General features: G+C 39.3%; 1 protein-coding gene and 1 pseudogene across 1 annotated transcript; both read right to left on the reverse strand.

Moving 5' to 3' along the window:
- Positions 1 to 346: 346 nt before the first annotated feature.
- On the reverse strand, positions 347 to 1,701 carry LOC123980589 (ovarian cancer G-protein coupled receptor 1-like). The gene is made up of 3 exons (XM_046065042.1): positions 1,613 to 1,701; positions 1,137 to 1,324; positions 347 to 1,027 (listed from the first exon to the last, which is right to left on the reverse strand). Exons 1-3 carry the CDS (start codon positions 1,613 to 1,615, stop codon positions 505 to 507), a joined length of 714 nt encoding a protein of 237 aa, XP_045920998.1. The 5' UTR covers positions 1,616 to 1,701; the 3' UTR covers positions 347 to 504.
- Positions 1,702 to 4,300: 2,599 nt separating this feature from the next.
- LOC123980670 lies at positions 4,301 to 7,119 on the reverse strand (annotated as a pseudogene).
- Between the last annotated feature and the right edge of the window lie 11,709 nt (positions 7,120 to 18,828).

Here is an 18,828-nt window from a genome sequence, read left to right on the forward strand (position 1 = left end):
CAGGAGATGTTGATGAAATGAAAATAAGCGTCCATATATTTTATGGATGTGGATCAATCGCCGGGACACACGCTCCTACACATGCTCTATTGTGAGCATTTGAAATGGTCTTTTCATATTTAATTTGTTGAAAATGGAAAAAAGCTAACCAGACACTCAAACTTGTATGCCTACCCCTGACCTACAACATCAGCACAGCAATAATAAGACTGAAACACCACGACAATGGCGGAAATACTGCGAGATACTCAGCTGTTCCTTAGAACATAGAACAAAAAACTCTTATGTTTCAACACATTCGTTTTTAATATATATCAAACCTGCTTGATGATAGTAACTCTATTTTAAGAATTCATTACCACATCGGAACCTGTAAGCCCCATCCCTGAGAGCGTACCCTGCTCTCGCTGTTTCAGTGCTGAGCGGCATAAGCCCTGACCATGCGAGCAGCTCTGCTGCGCCCCCCTTTGATCGTTCCCTGCCATTGCCGCTGCAGAGCTTCGTTTAGGGCTGTTGTCCTCTATATTTAGAGAAAAATGAACTGATGTCTTTGCTGTCTATTCTGCAACAACACACAGAGGCCAAAAGCTTGTCTGTGGCCCCTTTCCTCATAAAAACATACAGGACTAAGTCTGCAAGAGGACTCAACTTGAGAAACAGGACCGACAGGGTGGAAAGGGTCGTATCATAGCGAAGTACGAAAAAAACTATAATTTGGGGCAGGAACAGCACTGTGTAAATAAGCAGCACCAGAACCAGAATTCCCACAATTTGGCGTTTTTCACCAGAGTGGACTGAGATGGAAGCAGACAGGGCTCTGAGGGTCCCAACCAGGAAGAAGATTAACAGTGGGAAGGGAAGGAGGAGGACGATGGCAAAGATAATCCTGCGGGGCACATAAACATGCCAGAAATACAAAGTGAGGAAATATGCAAGAGGAAGGGTCCAGACCAGGACACAGACCACCACAGAGGTCTTGATGGTTCGTCTGTAGCGGTACCACAGCGGGTGGGCGATGACCAAATACCTGTAATACAAGATGGACACAAAGTCTTTGAGGAGCTTCAGAGTTATAAACTAATATAATGTTCAGACACAGAAGGAGCTCCACACATACTGGATAGACAGACAGATACCTTTCCAGGGCGACGCAGACCATGAAGTAAACACTGGCAAACACAGCAGATAGGTAAATATCATAGGAGATTTCTTCTATATTCCAATAGTCAGGTTTTGCCACCTGAATGATCATGTAGCAGAGCTGGATGAGGTCAGAAATAAGAAGGTTGATGACGTAGATCGGAGCAACATGATCACTTCTCACCTGCAGGTAAAAGTAAACAAGCAGCTGTGAACATGTTGTGAAGTCCACCTCCTCCCAAATCTGTCATCTTGCTCTGCCCAGCAGCTGCAGTCAGAGCCATTTATGCATTTTCCATCAAACTCTCCTTTGTGTTGTCAGAAATCTCAGATATGACACACTGGCCAATCACTGCAGTAACAAGACTAAATGCCAGATTTGAAGCAATCTGGTGTTAAATTCAAAGCATTCCTTCTGTATAACAAACACAGATACAGAAAGTATATTTAAATAACTCAGTCATGTACCTACCATAGAATAAAGAGCATAGATGGCCGTGAGGGTCAAAGGAAGACCGAATGCAATGATTATGCATACTGCCACATATATGATGAAATTAACTTTTTTGTGAACGTCAGTTAGTTCATTGTTGATGTTGCTGTAATTCTGGTAGCCAGAGGTGATGTAATCATAGCTTTGGTTCTGTGAGGTGCTGTTATTGTAGTATCCTTCCATTCTTCAGAGAAAAACCTGTTGTTTGAGAGATTAGGTTATTAAAAGGGAGAAGGTTTTTAATATGTACCTACCATTGTTTAGTGACATCACTAAAGCTGTTGTCACTAAAGATCCCACAAATAAAGTGTACCTATTCTCAGGATTGGCTGATGGACCGAAAGGTTTTGGGCCCAAACGCAAGACAGAATGCAGAGTAGACTGGAGAGTACGCTCCGAGATATTTATTCACACCCACGGATAACTCAGGGCCTACACAAAGTGGTGCAGACAAATCCAACAAGTAGAGTCCATGCAGTGACAAAAGACAATCTAAAATTGACAGAAAACTCAAAAGTCCAGACTAAATACCTGATAACACAGAAAGGCGACAGACGAAAACAGAGAAGAAGACACAGAAATACAGAGCAGACAAGACTGAATTGTGACACCTACAGTATACCCACAATCAAATAAAATCAATAGCTGTTGTCTTTTTTGTTTTATATATTAATAAAAATATCAATGCATTTTCATCTTCATGATTGTTTGCACTTCATCTCTAAAGATAAGAAAAAAGGAAATTTTACAATATTTACCTTTTAAAGCTGTAAGACCCCACATGAATGAGTTCTCTATGTCTCAATACCAGTCTGATGTGTTGTCCTCTCCATCCAAAAAGAAATTATGGTAAGTGATAACATGTAATAGGTTCCTGGTAATTTGCACCTCCTCTTCTGAGGAAGTGGGAAAAGGCACAAATAAGCATTAGGGCCCTCCTGCTGACCACAGTCTTGAAAATATTTGATAAATACTTAAATAGTTTCTGTTCAATTGCATCTAGATGCATTCATCTGTTGTGGTCCTGACATGACTGCCTGCCTTCTGCTCAGCTAATAGTTTAGAGGAGCTGCTTTGAGTTTCAAACACTCCCTGTAGGCTTGAAATGGAAACTGTACTAGGTCCTCAAAACCATTAGGATGGGTTCCACCCATAGACTGTATGGTTCCACCGAGACCTGCTTTCACAGCAAAGCATCAAATTGTCCATAGTGCTTAGTATGTTTCAAACACCGTGAATCATAGTCTTATATATAAGCTGTTACTCAGTATGATACTTTTTTTTTTTTTTTTTTTTTTTTACAGGTCAACATCATATTTAAGTAATGAGTGGAAGTTTTACAGCTAGACTACGAATAAAAACAGAACAAGTAGTCGCTGCTTGTAATTGTTGGATCTCAGTTAATAATGAGCTAAAGTTTAAAAAGGTGAAAGATACTTTACTAACTTATGACTATGCGTGTCACACTTTATAATGTGTGAAATCTTTTGGTAATGGACTGGTAATTTGAAAAGAAACTGCAGGATGCCTGTCATTGGGCTACCCCATGCCTTCATTGAAGCCAGCAATGTTGGTCTTGGCATGCTAAGCTAACCTTAGCTGAGCATTAGCATAGGACGGTTACCCTTAGCATATGGGCTAGCATCAATGGACACATGGCCTGTCATTTCATGTCAGTTCATTTAAGTACTGGTCGGAAGAGTTGAAATCATGGTTGGATAAATACAACACATACACAGTTCATTTCAAGTAATTTATTTTAGCTTATGGGATTTACCCAAGGTCATTCAAGTGTCTGTGTTTTATTCACCTGTTCTCATCCTCAAGCAGGGATCTGGGCCGAAGGGGCAAACAGGAAGTGATGGAGTGTGGAGTCATTTATAGGGAGAAGACCTGGAATGGTCCAAGTGTGAGCCAGTACAGAGGGGTGTACGGGAATGTCTTAAAGTTGCTCTTTTGAGAAGCTTTTGTTTAGCCGGTAACATTTCATTTCTGGTTTTCTAGTTGATGTGTTGTGTGGTGATGTAGCCAGAGATGTGTTTGATTGTTGAGATAACATAATGGTGTTTAATTGATTGTCAATTAACTTTGGTTTGTCTTGTAGGAGGGGCTTCTGGTATAAAGGAAGGAGGCAGAGGCCCCCCTGGGGAGAACAGCTTTGGCCTGAAAGGGCACATGTGCTGGAGCCCAATAGTCAGGGCTGATATAGGTTTTGTTTTGTGTAATCTCAGTTTTTAATGATAATTTGAATAGTATGTACTTAGTTTCCTTGTTGTTTGTTTTTGTTAATTTTTGATATATTTTTACAATACCTCACTTGCACAACTGCACTTTCCACGCATCTGGTATAAAAATAAATTGAAGCACCAGGTGAAGAACTCCATGTCTCCTCCTTCCACCATGGGGCTAAACCTTACAATGCCTCTCTGGTAACAGCAGGGCTTTATGTTCTTATACACAATAGAGATTTTGTTGAACCTTCATTTGTCAGGTTTTAATTCACTGAGTTGGTCAAAGACAAACATTTACAGTCAAAAACTGATGTTTTATTTGCACAAAATGTACAAATGCAATTAAAATTACAGTGTGGTATATGATTTTATCTATATTACCAAGCACACAACAGCAAAATACCTGCTTTCAATCACATCCTAAAAACTGGCATGTCTACCACTGAAACATCACAAATAAGCCTTAAACATCAAACACAGATACACAGATGGTGTGTGGCTTAGTTTATTATTTGTACATAAAAATCACAAAACTCCTTAGTAAATACAGTTTTGGGTGACCATATATTAGTAATAAAAAGTAAAAGTAAATACTACTAAATTACAATGTGCATGACACCAAAAATAATAAAAGTCTAAAGACATGTTTAGATGCTCTCCCTGTGTTAAACATACAAACAACAGTCAAAACACAGATTTAGGCTACAATGAGTTCTCCCACAGCAGAGTCCAAACAGTGCTTCCTGTTATCTACAGGTAGGTGTCTTATTAGAAATTGATACAGTAGACGACAGGATCTGTCTTGTCTCTATCCTTTCTATTCACCTACATTTCTCCTCCTGTTTCCTCCCCTTTCTCTCTCTCCCTCTTTCTCTGTCTACATGAAGCTGACTGTGGAAATGTTGTCATCATTCATACTGATGAACTGCTGATTTCATTGCTGTCCATTCTGCAGCAACACACAGAGGCCAAAAGCTTGTCTATGATCCCTTTCCTCATGAACACATACAGGACTAAGTCTGCAAGAGGACTCAACCTAACAAATAAGACAGACAGTTTAAAGAGGGTCACGTTTAATGCCAGTAACCCAATGATGGTGGGCAGGAACAGCAGTGTGTAAATAAGCAGCACCAGAACCAAAATTCCCACAATTCGTCGTTTTTCATCTGAGTGGACAGAGATGGCAGCAGACAGGGCTCTGAGGGTCCCAACCAGGAAGAAGATTAACAGTGCGAAGGGAAGGAGGAGGACAACAGCAAAGATCATGTGTGCGGTCACAGAACCATTCCAAAAATATAAAGGGATGACACAGACAAGAGAAAGGGCCCAGACCAGGACACAGACTCCCACAGAAATCTTGACAGTTCGTCTGAAGCGGTACCACAGCGGGTGGGCGATGACCAAATACCTGTAATACAAGATGGACACAAAGTCTTTGAGGAGCTTCAGAGTTATAAACTAATATAATGTTCAGACACAGAAGGAGCTCCACACATACTGGATAGACAGACAGATACCTTTCCAGGGAGATGCAGACCATGAAGTAAACACTGGCAAACAGACCAAAGAAGTAAATATTAAAGAAGATGACAGGTATTTCCACATCTTTAGGTGTGGCCATCTCAACGATCATGTAGCAGAGCTGGATGAGGTCAGTAATGAGAAGGTTGATGACGTAGATCGGAGCAACATGACCACTTCGCACCTGCAGGAAAACATTGGTAAAAGTAAACAAGTAGTTGTAAACATGTTGTGAAGTCCACCTCCTCCCAAATCTGTCTTCTTGCTCTGCCCAGCAGCTGCAGTCAGAGCCATTTATGCATTTTCCATCAAACTCTCCTTCGTGGGGGAATCTTTCAGGGAAACATACATATAGAAAAATATCCTGCATTTAGACTTACATTTAACTAGAACATAATAATTATTGATTCAGTGTTTCATGCATCTCTACGCTATATTACAAATTCAAAGTCCCTTATTCACCATTGCATCCTTTATGATTTAGTGGGTGGGACATCACCGACCACCCGCAGACAACAGCACTGGTATATTTTTATATATAAAGCGATGCTAGGTAAACTTCCAGCTTACCCCTGTACTCTTCTCTGTCTCAGTTCTGCTAGTTACCAGCTACGCTCCTCAAAGTGGTTGCTTTCTAATGTACCAAGGGTTTTGACAGATCTGGGGAACACTGCATTTTCATATTATGCACCCTGGGCATGGAATAATTTGCAAAAAGATCTCAAATTAGAAATTGTATTTTGAATTGTATATCAATTGATAAATTTAAGAGTGTCATAAAGAATGTGCTGAAGGAGGCATGTCGTTTTGTTAGTGTTTTTTTTGTTTTATTTTAAATTTTGTCATGTTGTATATGTAGCATTTTAATGTGTTGTTTTATGTTTGGCTGCTACCTTGGCCAGGTCTCTCTTGTAAAATAGATTTTTTTTATCTCAGTGGGACTACCTGGTAAAATAAAGGTAAAATAAAAAAAAAACAATTAAAAAAATAATAAACTACTGAGGCTAATGCCAATGTTATTAGTTTTTCAGATATTAATTAATAAACCAAATCATTGAACAAATGAACATTTTTAACCTGATGGTTGTGTTAAAATGAAAAGTCAGGGGATCGCAACAATTATTACAATTCAACCTCTGGGCTCCATGACTGTATCATTTTCATGGCAATCCATCAAATTGTTTTCAAAACATCCCAAAAGATCATGAATATCTACAAAATGTCACTCATGCTTAAATAATGAGCCCAAATAATTCTGTACAAAATGCTCTGCCAAACTAAATTACTGTTTTATGTTTGTCTTTGAGTTCAAACAAAATGGTGTCAATAACCAATAACAGTTTAAGATAATGCTGGAGTGGAGCTGCACATCATCCAATCAGCTTCATGTACATTTTAATCATGGAGTAAATTATTCCTGTAAGTGTATAGGTCATTACAATAATTTTGTCCTAGCCCCCTGCCACCTAACCCCCAAGCCAGACCAAGATCCCTTACAGACTGTACGACAGACACACAACACAGACAGGAAATAAAGAACTCTCATAATGTACTTACCAGAGAATAAAGAGCGTAGATGGTCACAAGGATCAAAGGAAGGCTGATACCATTGATTATGTATGTCACCACATATATAAAATTGAGATACTCATTGTTATCAAAGTAGTCAGAGGAGATGTTGCTGTAATCATAGCTTTGGTTCTGTGAGGTGCTGTTAATGTAGAAATCTTCCATTCTTCAGAGTGAAACCTGTTGTTTGAGAGATCAGGTTATTAAAAGGGAGCAGCTTTTTTAATGTCTATCTAACATTTTCAGTGGCATCACTAAAGCTGGTGCAAGTTCACACAAATCTGGTGTACCTGTAGTATACCCACAATCATAATAAATCAAAAACTGCTGATCTTTTCAGTTTTATATATTAATTTAAATATTCATGCATATTCATCTTCATAACTGTTTGCAGGTCTTATTATCTCTACATATAAGAAGGAACGCCTCAAAATTTACCTTTGAAAGCTGCGAGACTCCACCTGAATGAGTTCCCTACACCAGTGTCTGATGTGTTATCTTCTGCATCCAAGCAATCTACAGTAAATATGGTAAGTGATAACATAGAGTAGGTTCCTGTTAATCTGCACCTCCTCCTGTAAGGAAGTGAGAAAGGCACAGATATGCATTAGGGCCCTCCTTCGGGCCAGAGTTTAGAAATAATCTCTGATGAACATTTTTTAACAGTTTAAGTGCTTATGGCTGCATTATTCTGTTCTGTGGTCCTGACATGACTGCCTGTCTTTATTCTCAGCTAAAAGTGTAGAGGAGCTGCTTTAAGTATCAAACACTCCCTGTAGGCTTGAAATGGAAGCTGCACTCTGCTTGTCTTCAAAACCATTAGGACGAGCAAATTAAACTCAATGTCATTGGTTTAACCCAGTATATACTGGACAGCTACCATCCAAATTTGTCTGCATTTTTTATTTTGATCATACTTTGACCTCTTGCCCTTGTTATATATACATCATCAACCAGGTCCAGTTGCTCTTGACTTTAACCTTCTTTGGATAACTATGACCTGGATGACTGAGAACCTTCACAGACATACTGCCCTTTTTATAATTGTTATAATTCCATATATAGCCTGTCTATTCATAAAGTGACTTCACCATTGCACAAATGTAAGTTGTTGTCCATGCTGAGTACACACCAAATTATGACTAACTCGGAAGTCTGCTAATTAGCAAATAATGACAACAAAAATGAAAGTTCACCAAAATAGTTCTATAGATCCAGCAGGCTTTGAACCTGCAGGGCTACACAAAAACTCACCGGTTGTAGTGAAGATGCCCAAGCTGATCTTTCTGTTCCCCAGCAGGGCCATGTCTGCATGGTTTGCCTGAGACCTGTTTTCATCCCTTTTGGATTTGATGGAAGCCCAGCTGCCGATCCTGAGCATCAGCAGGTAGAATATGATGGTGGCCATCAGTCCTGGGACGTTGAGAGCCATGCTGATAGTCCGGGAGCAGCGCAAAGCCCTTCATGCAAAGTAGACAGGTAGGCAGGTAAATTTATTTGGTCACAACAGGTTATAGAGTGAATGCTATGCAGCAGACAATATACATTAACATAGAAGCAATTACAAAAATTGTAAACAGAAATAAAGAGAGTCATCAGACTGCATGCACGCTGACTATGACACTCACTCAACCTGAATTGGGCCACTTAGAGAGTGTCTGCATGGTGAGTGAGTGCAGGGTGTGACTGTTAGAGAAGCCCAACGCTATAGTCAATAATATAATCATGTGGGCTATTTTCTCCAGAAGTCCGTCAGTAGACCCCAGCAGATTGGAAAAAGACAGTTCTGCAGCATCGCTGTAGCGGTTCAGGTTGATACATCTTATTATCATGTAAATTCCATGCTTCAGAAAATGACTAAACTGAAAAAATGCATTGTTCTGTTTCACAGTATTTAAAAAAGTATAACTATAATATGAGGCAAATTCTCTGATTTTGAGATTTACAAAATCACAACATTTCGAGGTTTTGCCTGAAAAGTTTCTCATTTGCTGTAATGCCCAAAATGTTGTTTGCCATTCCTAAATTACACAATTTCTTTTAAAATAAGCTGTGAAAAGAAATTTTCCACACTAAATAGATTAATTATGTGTTTTCTCACAGCAAATAAGACACTAAATGCAGATAAGGAAATATAAACATCCCACTGTGAAGGAAGTTTCTGTACAGATTTATTGTGGTAATCCAGCCATAATGGGCTTTAAATATAACCAAAACCTTGAAGCAGAAACAGCTAAAACAGCTGGCAAAGCTGAAACCAGCAGCATTCAAAGACTTAATGTTTTTCTTCAAATCAGTCTGCACTGCACGTTTTGTTTAAAGCGTTGGATTTTGGCTGACTTAAATAGTGGGATAATTTATCAAAAAAGTCACTTTCTATGAGGAAACTGCCTTTTCTTAAGTTTAGGGCAGCATTAAATGATTACACTTTACAATTTGTACTTTCTATTGTATGTTCAAGTAGATTAGTCACTTGACAATATTGAACATCCAATGCATGAAACATGAACGTGACTAAAAATTGTGAACTTTTTTTTGATTGGGTACAAATTCACAGAATGGAAAACATAAAACTACAACGGATTAATTTAATTATCTTCTCTCGCTTCAAGCTTCCAGAACAGATTCCTTGTATATAAGTAACTTTCATCTACTAGAATAATATATTATGAGTATCTACTACATAAATAAGTATTTTTTTTATACACTATATATAATTAGCAACTACAAAGTTTATGGAGTCATAAATAACATCACAGATCACAGCAACTTAGTGTGGACAAAGGGCGAACATGGAGAGAAAAACATGTAAATTCAAATAGCCTATAGTAGGCTAAGCGTAGACTGTGTTCAGTTTCTTCTGTTAAACATATGAAAAAGGCATATGCATCCTGTTAACTTTGATATGTGTGTTTTGGCCATGGATTGGGGTTTTATTAAGCCGCCTGATTAGATTCACCTGCTCTGTGTCTGGGACACTGTGCTGGCTGTGATTGATGGACGCCGTTGTGCAGCACCTGAGGAATGTTAGTAATCAGTCTGCTCCAGTATACATTTAAGAAGAAGCTGTAGGCCAAGCTTTTTAATTATATATTGGACTGTCTGTGAAGGTTCTCAGTCATCCAGGACATAGTTTTCCAAAGAAGGTTAAAGCTATCTTGGCAAACGACCCCACAGAGGTTAAATGGCTGAGTTTCCAAGTCTCTTGGATGAGGAATGGAAAAACATCTTCTTGTATCTTCAACCAAGTCCACTGCACTTTCATATTTGAGAGCATTGATGGTTTTATATTTTTGTGGTTTTGATATTGTAGTGTTTTAGATGTTCCGATCTTGTTATGTTTACTACTGTGCCGCTGTGTTGTAAACACCATCAAATTCACCAGTTTCACGTCATGATCTTTTCCCCTCTCATATTTAAACTCATTTGGTTGCTTCAAACAAACATGCCCAGATTAAACAAACAGGGATGTGTGACAGATCAACGCTTTGATTAACGTTTGCAGCACAATTTAGCCAAAGCTGCTGTATCTGCTATTACAGCAAAACCTGAAAATAAAACAATATGCATGAATATGAGCCTTTTTATTATTTTTTTTTTTACATTTTATACAATTAACAAGTAATTGTTTTAAAATACTCTCGACTCATGTCCTTTCTGGCCGTTCATAGCCATCAGCTAGGTTTTATTTAATGTGGAGTTTGAGTGGGAATTATTAATATTGCAAAATTCTGTAGAACAACTAACAGAGAGAGCTGTAAAAATCAGAATTCTCCATTTTATTGTCAGTCATTGTATCCAGAGGTCAAACAATGAGACAAAATTGAATGTTGCCTATTGTGAATATCACACAGTAAAAATAAATACAAATACCAGTATTACAAAATAAAGATTTTTCTGTTTCCATGAAGGACTGTGAAATTGTTTTCACTTTGATTTAAAATCATAGTTGGGAAAATACAATTCAAAGGATGCTACAGCTAGACAGATAAAATACACATTGCGAGTAAAAAATATTTCAATGTAGATGTACATTTTTACAATTGCGGGTGCAAACAAAACAAGTAAATTATTTCTATTTCTAACCTGTAAGAGGAATGTTAAAAAACATTCTGTCAATCATTTTTACACTGCACTGTGCCACAGGATGGTACAGGGACAGCAGGGTACAGACGGGTGTCTTAAGTGGACCGAACTGGAAAATCAGTGGTTTTAATCCTGTAAAAAAACATTGTCACTGTCAAGAGAAGGACACCTAAAACCGTATGAGTGTTCAGCAGCATTGAACTTGTCAAAGGAGAGTCACTGAGAATCTTATCCAAAGGGAGGTTTGAAGGTAATGCATTCTGGATCCCAGTCAACCAAAACCACATCCAACAATCTATATAGAGGAGAGATCTTAGTGGTGTCGGACAGGGTCGTGTCTCTTCTTATAACTGTTGTCTCTTTTAATCTTTCTTGCTTCTCTCATTATCTAGATTAATGTGCGGTCTAGTCTTGGTAGGTCGGAAGGTTTGATGTTTTTCTGCAACACTGGGTATGTTATCATCATCCTCCCCTCTCTTCTCTTCCCTCCTTTGTATTCTGCCTTGATTCAGTCCTTGATTTCTTCCTCTATGATTGCTTTGTCGTTCGGTCTCATCCCTTCTTCATCTCTGCTGCCTGTCTCTGGTCCAGGACTCGGCGGCAGGAGCTCCACATCCTTGGAGCTGCTTGTGCTGGCAGCTCGGGCAATCCTGGTGAGCGTCTGCTCGTACGGCGAGGGCAGGTAGACCATGAGGAACACGCCGTCCGTCATGTCCTGCTCAGAACTGGAGCTGGGGAGCTGGTGCTCTCTCTGACTGCGACGGATGGAGGACAGCAGCTCACAGTTCCTCTCCGGGTCCTGCAGGTCCTCCAGGGCAATCACGTTGGCCAGTCCCAGCTTGCCATTGAAGCTGAAGCCATGCCTGCGGCGCCACATCAGGAAGCCGAGGGCACTGAGGAAGAGGAGGAGGAAGGAGACGGTTGCAATGGCGATGTAGGCGATGGCTCCGGCACTGATTGCCTCACCTGAGCTCTGGCCCTGTGAGTCAAACACATAACAATTAGATTTTCTGAAAATAGATTTACGCATGATGATTGCATCACAATTTTGCATTAATGGATTCAAGTTTACAATTAGCTTTAAGAAGTGATGTGAAAACTGGCTGATATAAACTATTCAGATAACATCTGGCCCACAGAGGGTGCTGTCCGTCACAAACATTTTGGCCTCTTTACATAAATCAATCTGTACCATCAAAGAGGCTCAGGGTTAGTGTGAGCACACAGCCACTGAATATACTGCATGTTTGTGTTTAATTTAAATACTCATGTTATGAATAAATGTGAACACTTATAAAGCTCTAAATGCAAGATATACGAGCACGAAAAAGTCACTGTATCCGAAATAACAACCAACACTAAAAATAAACTTTGTCTTTTTTTTCTTGCTGCAGGCGATATTATCTGTGCAGGGAAACTGAGAAACGTGTATTGATGAAAGTTGTGCTCTTTGCTTTCTTCTGTATGTTTAAAGACACACTTGTTTTACACAGCTGGATCTCCTGGAGTGTAATTTAATACTGTTTCATTCTTACAAAGTAGATTCAATGCGGAGATGTTTCATTTTATTTTATTAATTTTATGTATGTTAAATATTTTGGCATAGCTGATCATCGCAAGTTAAGTTACAGTGTGGTTTCCATGTAACTCTTCAATCCATATATAATCATGAAGTTCTCATTTAGGAACAAAACTTCAAATTAAAACTTCAAACAAGAATCACATAATGACTTTTTCTAGCATATTTATCTTATGTGCCAAAATGTCATAATTTTGCCGATATACTGCTATGTGCATTTTGATTTTGCATAACATTTTTTTTTTGGTGGATAATTCACAGAAGCTACACATGCCTTAACATTTTAACTTTGTTTAGTAAAATCCCACAAAATGTAATAATATTTTAGTTCATAATATAGGCTATAAAAAAATAATCAACCAATTTATTTATAATGAAAAAAAATCATTAGTCCTGACACCCCCATCGGATTTGGATAAACTCACCGGTGCCTGTCTATCTGTGGAGGGCAGAGCCGAGGGTCCTGGCGACCAGTCCAAAGAGTCCCGGCCGGCAGGTCCAAACTTCATCCAGCTGCTCTCCATCAGAGACCGCATCGTGGATGTGTAGAGGATCTAAAGCCCAGCTGGAACAACAGGGGCCACGAGTGCTTAGAGGAGGTGCAGTAGATGGAAAAACAAGGACTAAGAGTCCACAGAGAGCTCAGAGGGACACTGATTGCAGAGCTAAAGTGATCAGCCTGAAATAATATCTGTGAAGGGGAGGAGGGTGGTAAAAAATGAGGGCAGCAGACCGTCCGCGTGTCCAGCTGAGAGAAGACACGTCACTGGTTCTGAGTGGAGGATTTTTGCAGCTGCTGAGAGCTGTCAGCAAAACATAACTCTGTCAATAAAAAGGACAAGGATGGAGGGAGCATGTAATCACATGGCAAAGCAAGAAAACCCCAACTAATATTCCATTTTGACATTTGATTAAGAAAAGATTAATAATTCTTTTTTTTTTTTTACACAACTTATCTCTAATCACTAACTCCGTTCAAATGCGTGCATATGACAACTTCATATATCCATGTCAAATTAACTTCTTTAATTAGTTCTAAAGGCAAATTTGCAATTCTAAAGGAATCAGGCAAATAAAAACTTCACCTGCACTAGGGAAGCGTAGCAATACCAAGAAGTCCTTGTACCTACACAAAAAATAAGTGGTTTGTCAGTGTCTCTGAGCATTTACTGATCTGCCATCTCTGTGTGGTAAAGCTACATGTTAAAGTTAGGGAACGATCCTGGTCATGGTTGAAAGAAACCATAGATAAATGTGGCAGGGGACAGGATTCAAACAGCGGTCTCTGTTTCAAAGGCAAACACTTTGTTGACCAAACAATCCACTTCGGCCTCGTCCGTAAGACGTTTTGTGGCACTACAGCATTATCATGTTTCTTGAGCCTTTGCTCTTGAGAGAGGACAGTCAGAAGCCACATGCCAACAAGAGGTGTAAGTGTTTGAACAATCATCTGATGCTGTTGTTGTCTGGTGAGAAAGGTCTTGAGGATACTCACAGAACATGACATTCACCTGTTGCCTTTGCAATGGCTGTAAGTCTGTCTGTCCATCTGTGGCCACAAAGCATTGCTGTCTTCAGAAGTATCTGTTTGATTGAATCATGTATCATTTTCTGTTAGTTACCCATTTTTTTTTTTACCTTTTTGAAGAGAGAGACATTTGTTATTGATGAGACATTTTTACTAGTGAGATTTGTTTTTTGTTATCTTTATGTAGTTGGGAACTGAGTCTCAGGCTCCTATCCCCTGAGATGAGACCTGTGGAATCAATACCGCCACAAGATGAAATTTAAAACTGATGCTTAAAATAAGCACTAAAAAGTTGATTAGCAGTAACTGATATAGAAAGGAAAGCACAATATTTATTCCCATTGTATTTTTGTAATTACTACTGTATGTTTAATGTTATGCACCAATACACCAAGGCAAATTCCTTGTATGTAAAAACCTACTTGGTAATAAACTTACCTGATTCTGTCGCTACCTTTGCAGGATTTCAATCAAAACATACAAATACTACCAAATGAGTCAAAATCGGACATTGTAATAAAAGTAAAAGTGACCAAATAGGAGGTAACAGACGTTATTGTAGATGAGAAGATGTGAAACAATATAACAAGATGACACACCCATGAGATAAACTGCTTTTATTGTATAACACACAGAGCAGACAGGCCTCCTGAAAAAGCTATTTAAAACATACAGCAGTTACACAACTGTTGCACACAGACTGAGCTCAGGAGAAAAGAGGAAAGCCAGAGCAGGTTAGAAACACCAGGAGAGAGTACAGGTGCTTGTCTTTGATATCAAAAGCAGAAAAAAAAATACACTTTTAGAAATCACAGTCACAACATTAGCTGACCGGCCGATCTCAGTTCGTCAGTCAAGCTAACCACCTGAATGAATCTGTAGAAAGCCTGTGTTCATTTCAGGATCCTTCTGCACATTCATCTTTTCATACATTTTTTCAGTTGTGCCGTTCCAAAAACAGCCTGAAAATCACACACAAGCCTCTTCTGCAGGTGAGTTTTTATCCTTCATATATCTGTCATATCAAGAGTGTGTTTGCATTGAATACTCAGGTGTCATCTTGTCTGAAGTCTTGCCCTGTTTAATACCTTCTGTTTGATCACCACACTTACACACGCGCACACACACACACACACACACACACACACACACACACACACACTTTGGAAAGAGTAACCTATTGTCACACCCACTTAGCTGAATAAAGATCAACAGACAATCTTCCAGTGCAGCGGACGGATCTCAAACTCCAGTTTTTCAGTTTAGGAAAGTAAACTAAGGTGCAGTTTAAAAACAAACAAAGAGAGATAACAGGAGAGTTATGAAGCTCAACAACAAACATACTTAGACACCTACAGGCAAGAATAGCTACTAAGTAATGTGAGTACCATGGTACAACTGAAATTGTATACATCTCCATCCATCCATCCATCGTTAACCGCTTATCCAGCGTACAGGGTCGGGGGGGCTGGAGCCAATTTCAGCTGACATCGGGCGAAAGGCGGGGTACACACACCCTGGACAGGTCGCCAATCCATCGCAGGGCATTGTATACATCTCTTTCAACTAATATAAATTCATTCATTAAGGATACAATTACTGCCATACTATTCAGTATTTACTGCTTGTTTTAATCAGAGTTTGGTTTAAAGGGGTAGTCCAGTGCTTTGGTTGATCACTTCCATGGCGAGAGACCTCGTTAAAAAAACAATCCTCAAAATTATAGAACCATGAGGCCGAGATATCCTGACTTCCAGTCCTCAGTATTAGTCAAGTTCCAAAACCACTGGTTCATACATTTCCCACAACGCAACTCCTTTGTTAGACCATGCGTGCCAATTAATGTCTATATCTGTAAAACGTCATGCCCACAGTTTGTAACATATGTTTTCTGCTATAAACTTGAAGACACCAAACCAAAGTAGATATTTTCTCAGGCTTTGGAAAGCTCCTCCAGAGCCACAGAAGACATTCTGAAATTTGTTTTTGTTGTTGTTTTTTTACAGGCTGAGTAGTACTGCACATCCCACTACAAATTTCAGTAATGATGTTTCAGCAAAGACATCCCACAATTTGGATTACAATATGTCTTCATGTCATAGCAGTCCACGCACTCAACGACAAAAGGACGAAAACCAGTGATGCCAATATCAACGATGTTAAAGATCTGTTCGTCACAGACAAGGTCCGAAACACCAGAGGAAGATTAAGTCAATGTAACAACCTTCTCACAGCAGTAAGTTGACAAAGCATCTAATGACACAGCTGATCTTGAAATGCGTTCGTTCTGCCTCTTGATCGTCTCTTAATGCAACAGTTTGTTGTGTCAAAGCTGTAGAAATACCCAAGGGTTTATCTTTGGAGAGACGAGACAAAGTTGGTTGACATATTCTAGGTAAACAAAATCCAAGTTCGTCTTTTTGTAGTGCATGAATGTCATCAACACCTTGGCCACTGAACCCTGTTAAATGCATGAACTTCCAAAACACAAATCTTTTCCCTTCAAAATTGTTCTTTAAAATAGTTTAAATACATAAAAAGTTTACTGGTGAATTATTTCTGTAAAGAACAATTTGATTGGAAAACCCCAAATATACCAATTTGAATTTCATTTCATTGGTTCTATATGTTCTTATGGCACCCTCTGTAATGTGATCTTCCACTTTTCAAACTGTGTCAAATGTCTGGGTCACGTATATAATTTCCGTAAGTGTCAAAGCTGCTTTGCTTCACGCCTACACTCTCAGTCAGACAGTCGCTCAATCTCCCTGCAAACTAAAACAGCAGAATTTCTCCGTCCAACAAGGCAGCCAGTCAGCCAGACTATCAACAATCCAACCAGCGATATCACCCATCCACCTACTGAGTTCTCTAAAACCAGTTAAGTGATTTTTTTTAAGCACAATCTTTTCAACTAAAGATATTTTTTGACACCTTTTAAGATACACTAGCAAGCTGTCTGAGCTCTGAGCCAAGTAAGTATACTAGGTCACTGCCTCCTCAATCTGTTAGAGTCCCAATAATCCCTCGACTGCACAATGAGACACTAAACTGTAGATGATTTCACTGTGAACTATTAGCAGAAATGAGATTACAGTTTCCCAGCATAAGAACAGAAGAAGGAGCAATAAAAATCAGGAAGCAATAAGAGCTTAAATCTAACAAAGACTTTTACATAAAATCTGGGGATGGAACACATGACAATGGACAGATTTCCAGCTCCTCTTCAGTGAGCTATACCCAAGTGCATCAAATCTGCTTAGAGTGCGGATGACATGGTTAACTCCACCGTGCCACAACCTCTACATTCATGATTGAATCTCATCTTAACCCCAACGCTACTCTGTCAAATATATGTTAGTAGTAAAACTCAGAAGTGCAACTCAACTCAACTTTTGTTAAGATGGTTAAGATAAGAAGCACAAAGAAATCATCAGAGTGAATGACTGCGAGAAAACCAGAAAAAACAAAACAGAAATCAACACAAACTGTTGGTGGAGAGTTGTTGCATGACAATGACACATTAGTCGACTGCTTTTTTTAGATGGAAACGCTGTCACGGACTTAACACCAACTAAATCCTTCACAGCTGTCGATCACACTGATGGCCGACAACATCTGTCCACTAGCTGCTCGACCTCAGACAGCATGGAATAAGGACAAATGGGGATGGGTCAGGGACACTGGGAGGGGCTGATGGACAGGAGACAGAACAAGACAGAGAGGCGAGTCACTCCAATACTGCTTGTCATTTACTGGACAGTCAGAATTGACTGCTTTGTGGGAACAGAAGTGCAAAGAACTGTCCCTACTAGATAGATTTCCTAGTACGATTTGGGGTGAGATTTTTCGACCCCAAATGTTTTAAGATTCAGTTATCTGACCAGTGTGGCAGCATGTGTATAAGTATGTATGTTACATTTTGTTAAATTAAATGTTTTGTTGCCTGTGCACAAGCCGAGCTCCATCAAAACACATCATAAGTGTCATAAGTGTTTAAAGAGTAACTCAACACTAATTCCACTTATTTTTAGTTAACAACATATACAGTGTGTACAGTGATTTTACTGTATGATTAAATGGTCCTGGGCCCAGTTTTTTGTGTTCATTGCAATGACAGTTCCTTGTCTTTTTCCATATTAGATCCAATACTGCTGCCTTTTAGCCCAAAAACAATCAGACAGGGACAAGGTGTACAGTTGCTCATTAAACAGAAACATTTAATTTAAAGCTGCACTTTTATTTAAAGTGTATTTGTTATGATAAGTATTTAGTTTAGTAGGTCGGGGCTTGTGGAAGGAGGAGCTTGGAGAATCAGCACTGTCACACATTGTACAAATTAAGATTTTCAGGTTTGTGACAAAGACAGTGATGAAGTCTGAACTGAAACTCTGGCTTCAAAAGGTTTCCTTCAGAAACCTGTAATGTCAGAGATTTTTTGTACACTATGTTTCTTTCTACACTCACACTTGTTGCCGTCAACTGGCCTACATCTGTTCACTTTCTCCTTCAGTATGTAATGTTGTCTATTGGCACAAGCGCTCTGGTATTTAAAGATTATCCCCTCCAACTTGCAGAATCATGGTGTTTTTAGGTGCCATTAAGATGATTTGGAGCTTCATATCTACAGACAGCGGGCAAAGAGGGACAAGTGAGGGAGCTGGTGGAGGGGGGGGGGGGG

Source organism: Micropterus dolomieu, linkage group LG12 (assembly GCF_021292245.1).
Source record: "Micropterus dolomieu isolate WLL.071019.BEF.003 ecotype Adirondacks linkage group LG12, ASM2129224v1, whole genome shotgun sequence".
In the NCBI taxonomy this organism is placed as follows: domain Eukaryota; kingdom Metazoa; phylum Chordata; class Actinopteri; order Centrarchiformes; family Centrarchidae; genus Micropterus; species Micropterus dolomieu.

What these genes read in the sequence shown, in the direction of transcription:
- LOC123980589 (XM_046065042.1), bottom strand. An exon ending in GTCTGCGTCGCCCTGGAAAG is followed by an intron (nt 1,028 to 1,136) that starts GTATCTGTCTGT and finishes CTTGTATTACAG; the next exon opens with GTATTTGGTCATCGCCCACC.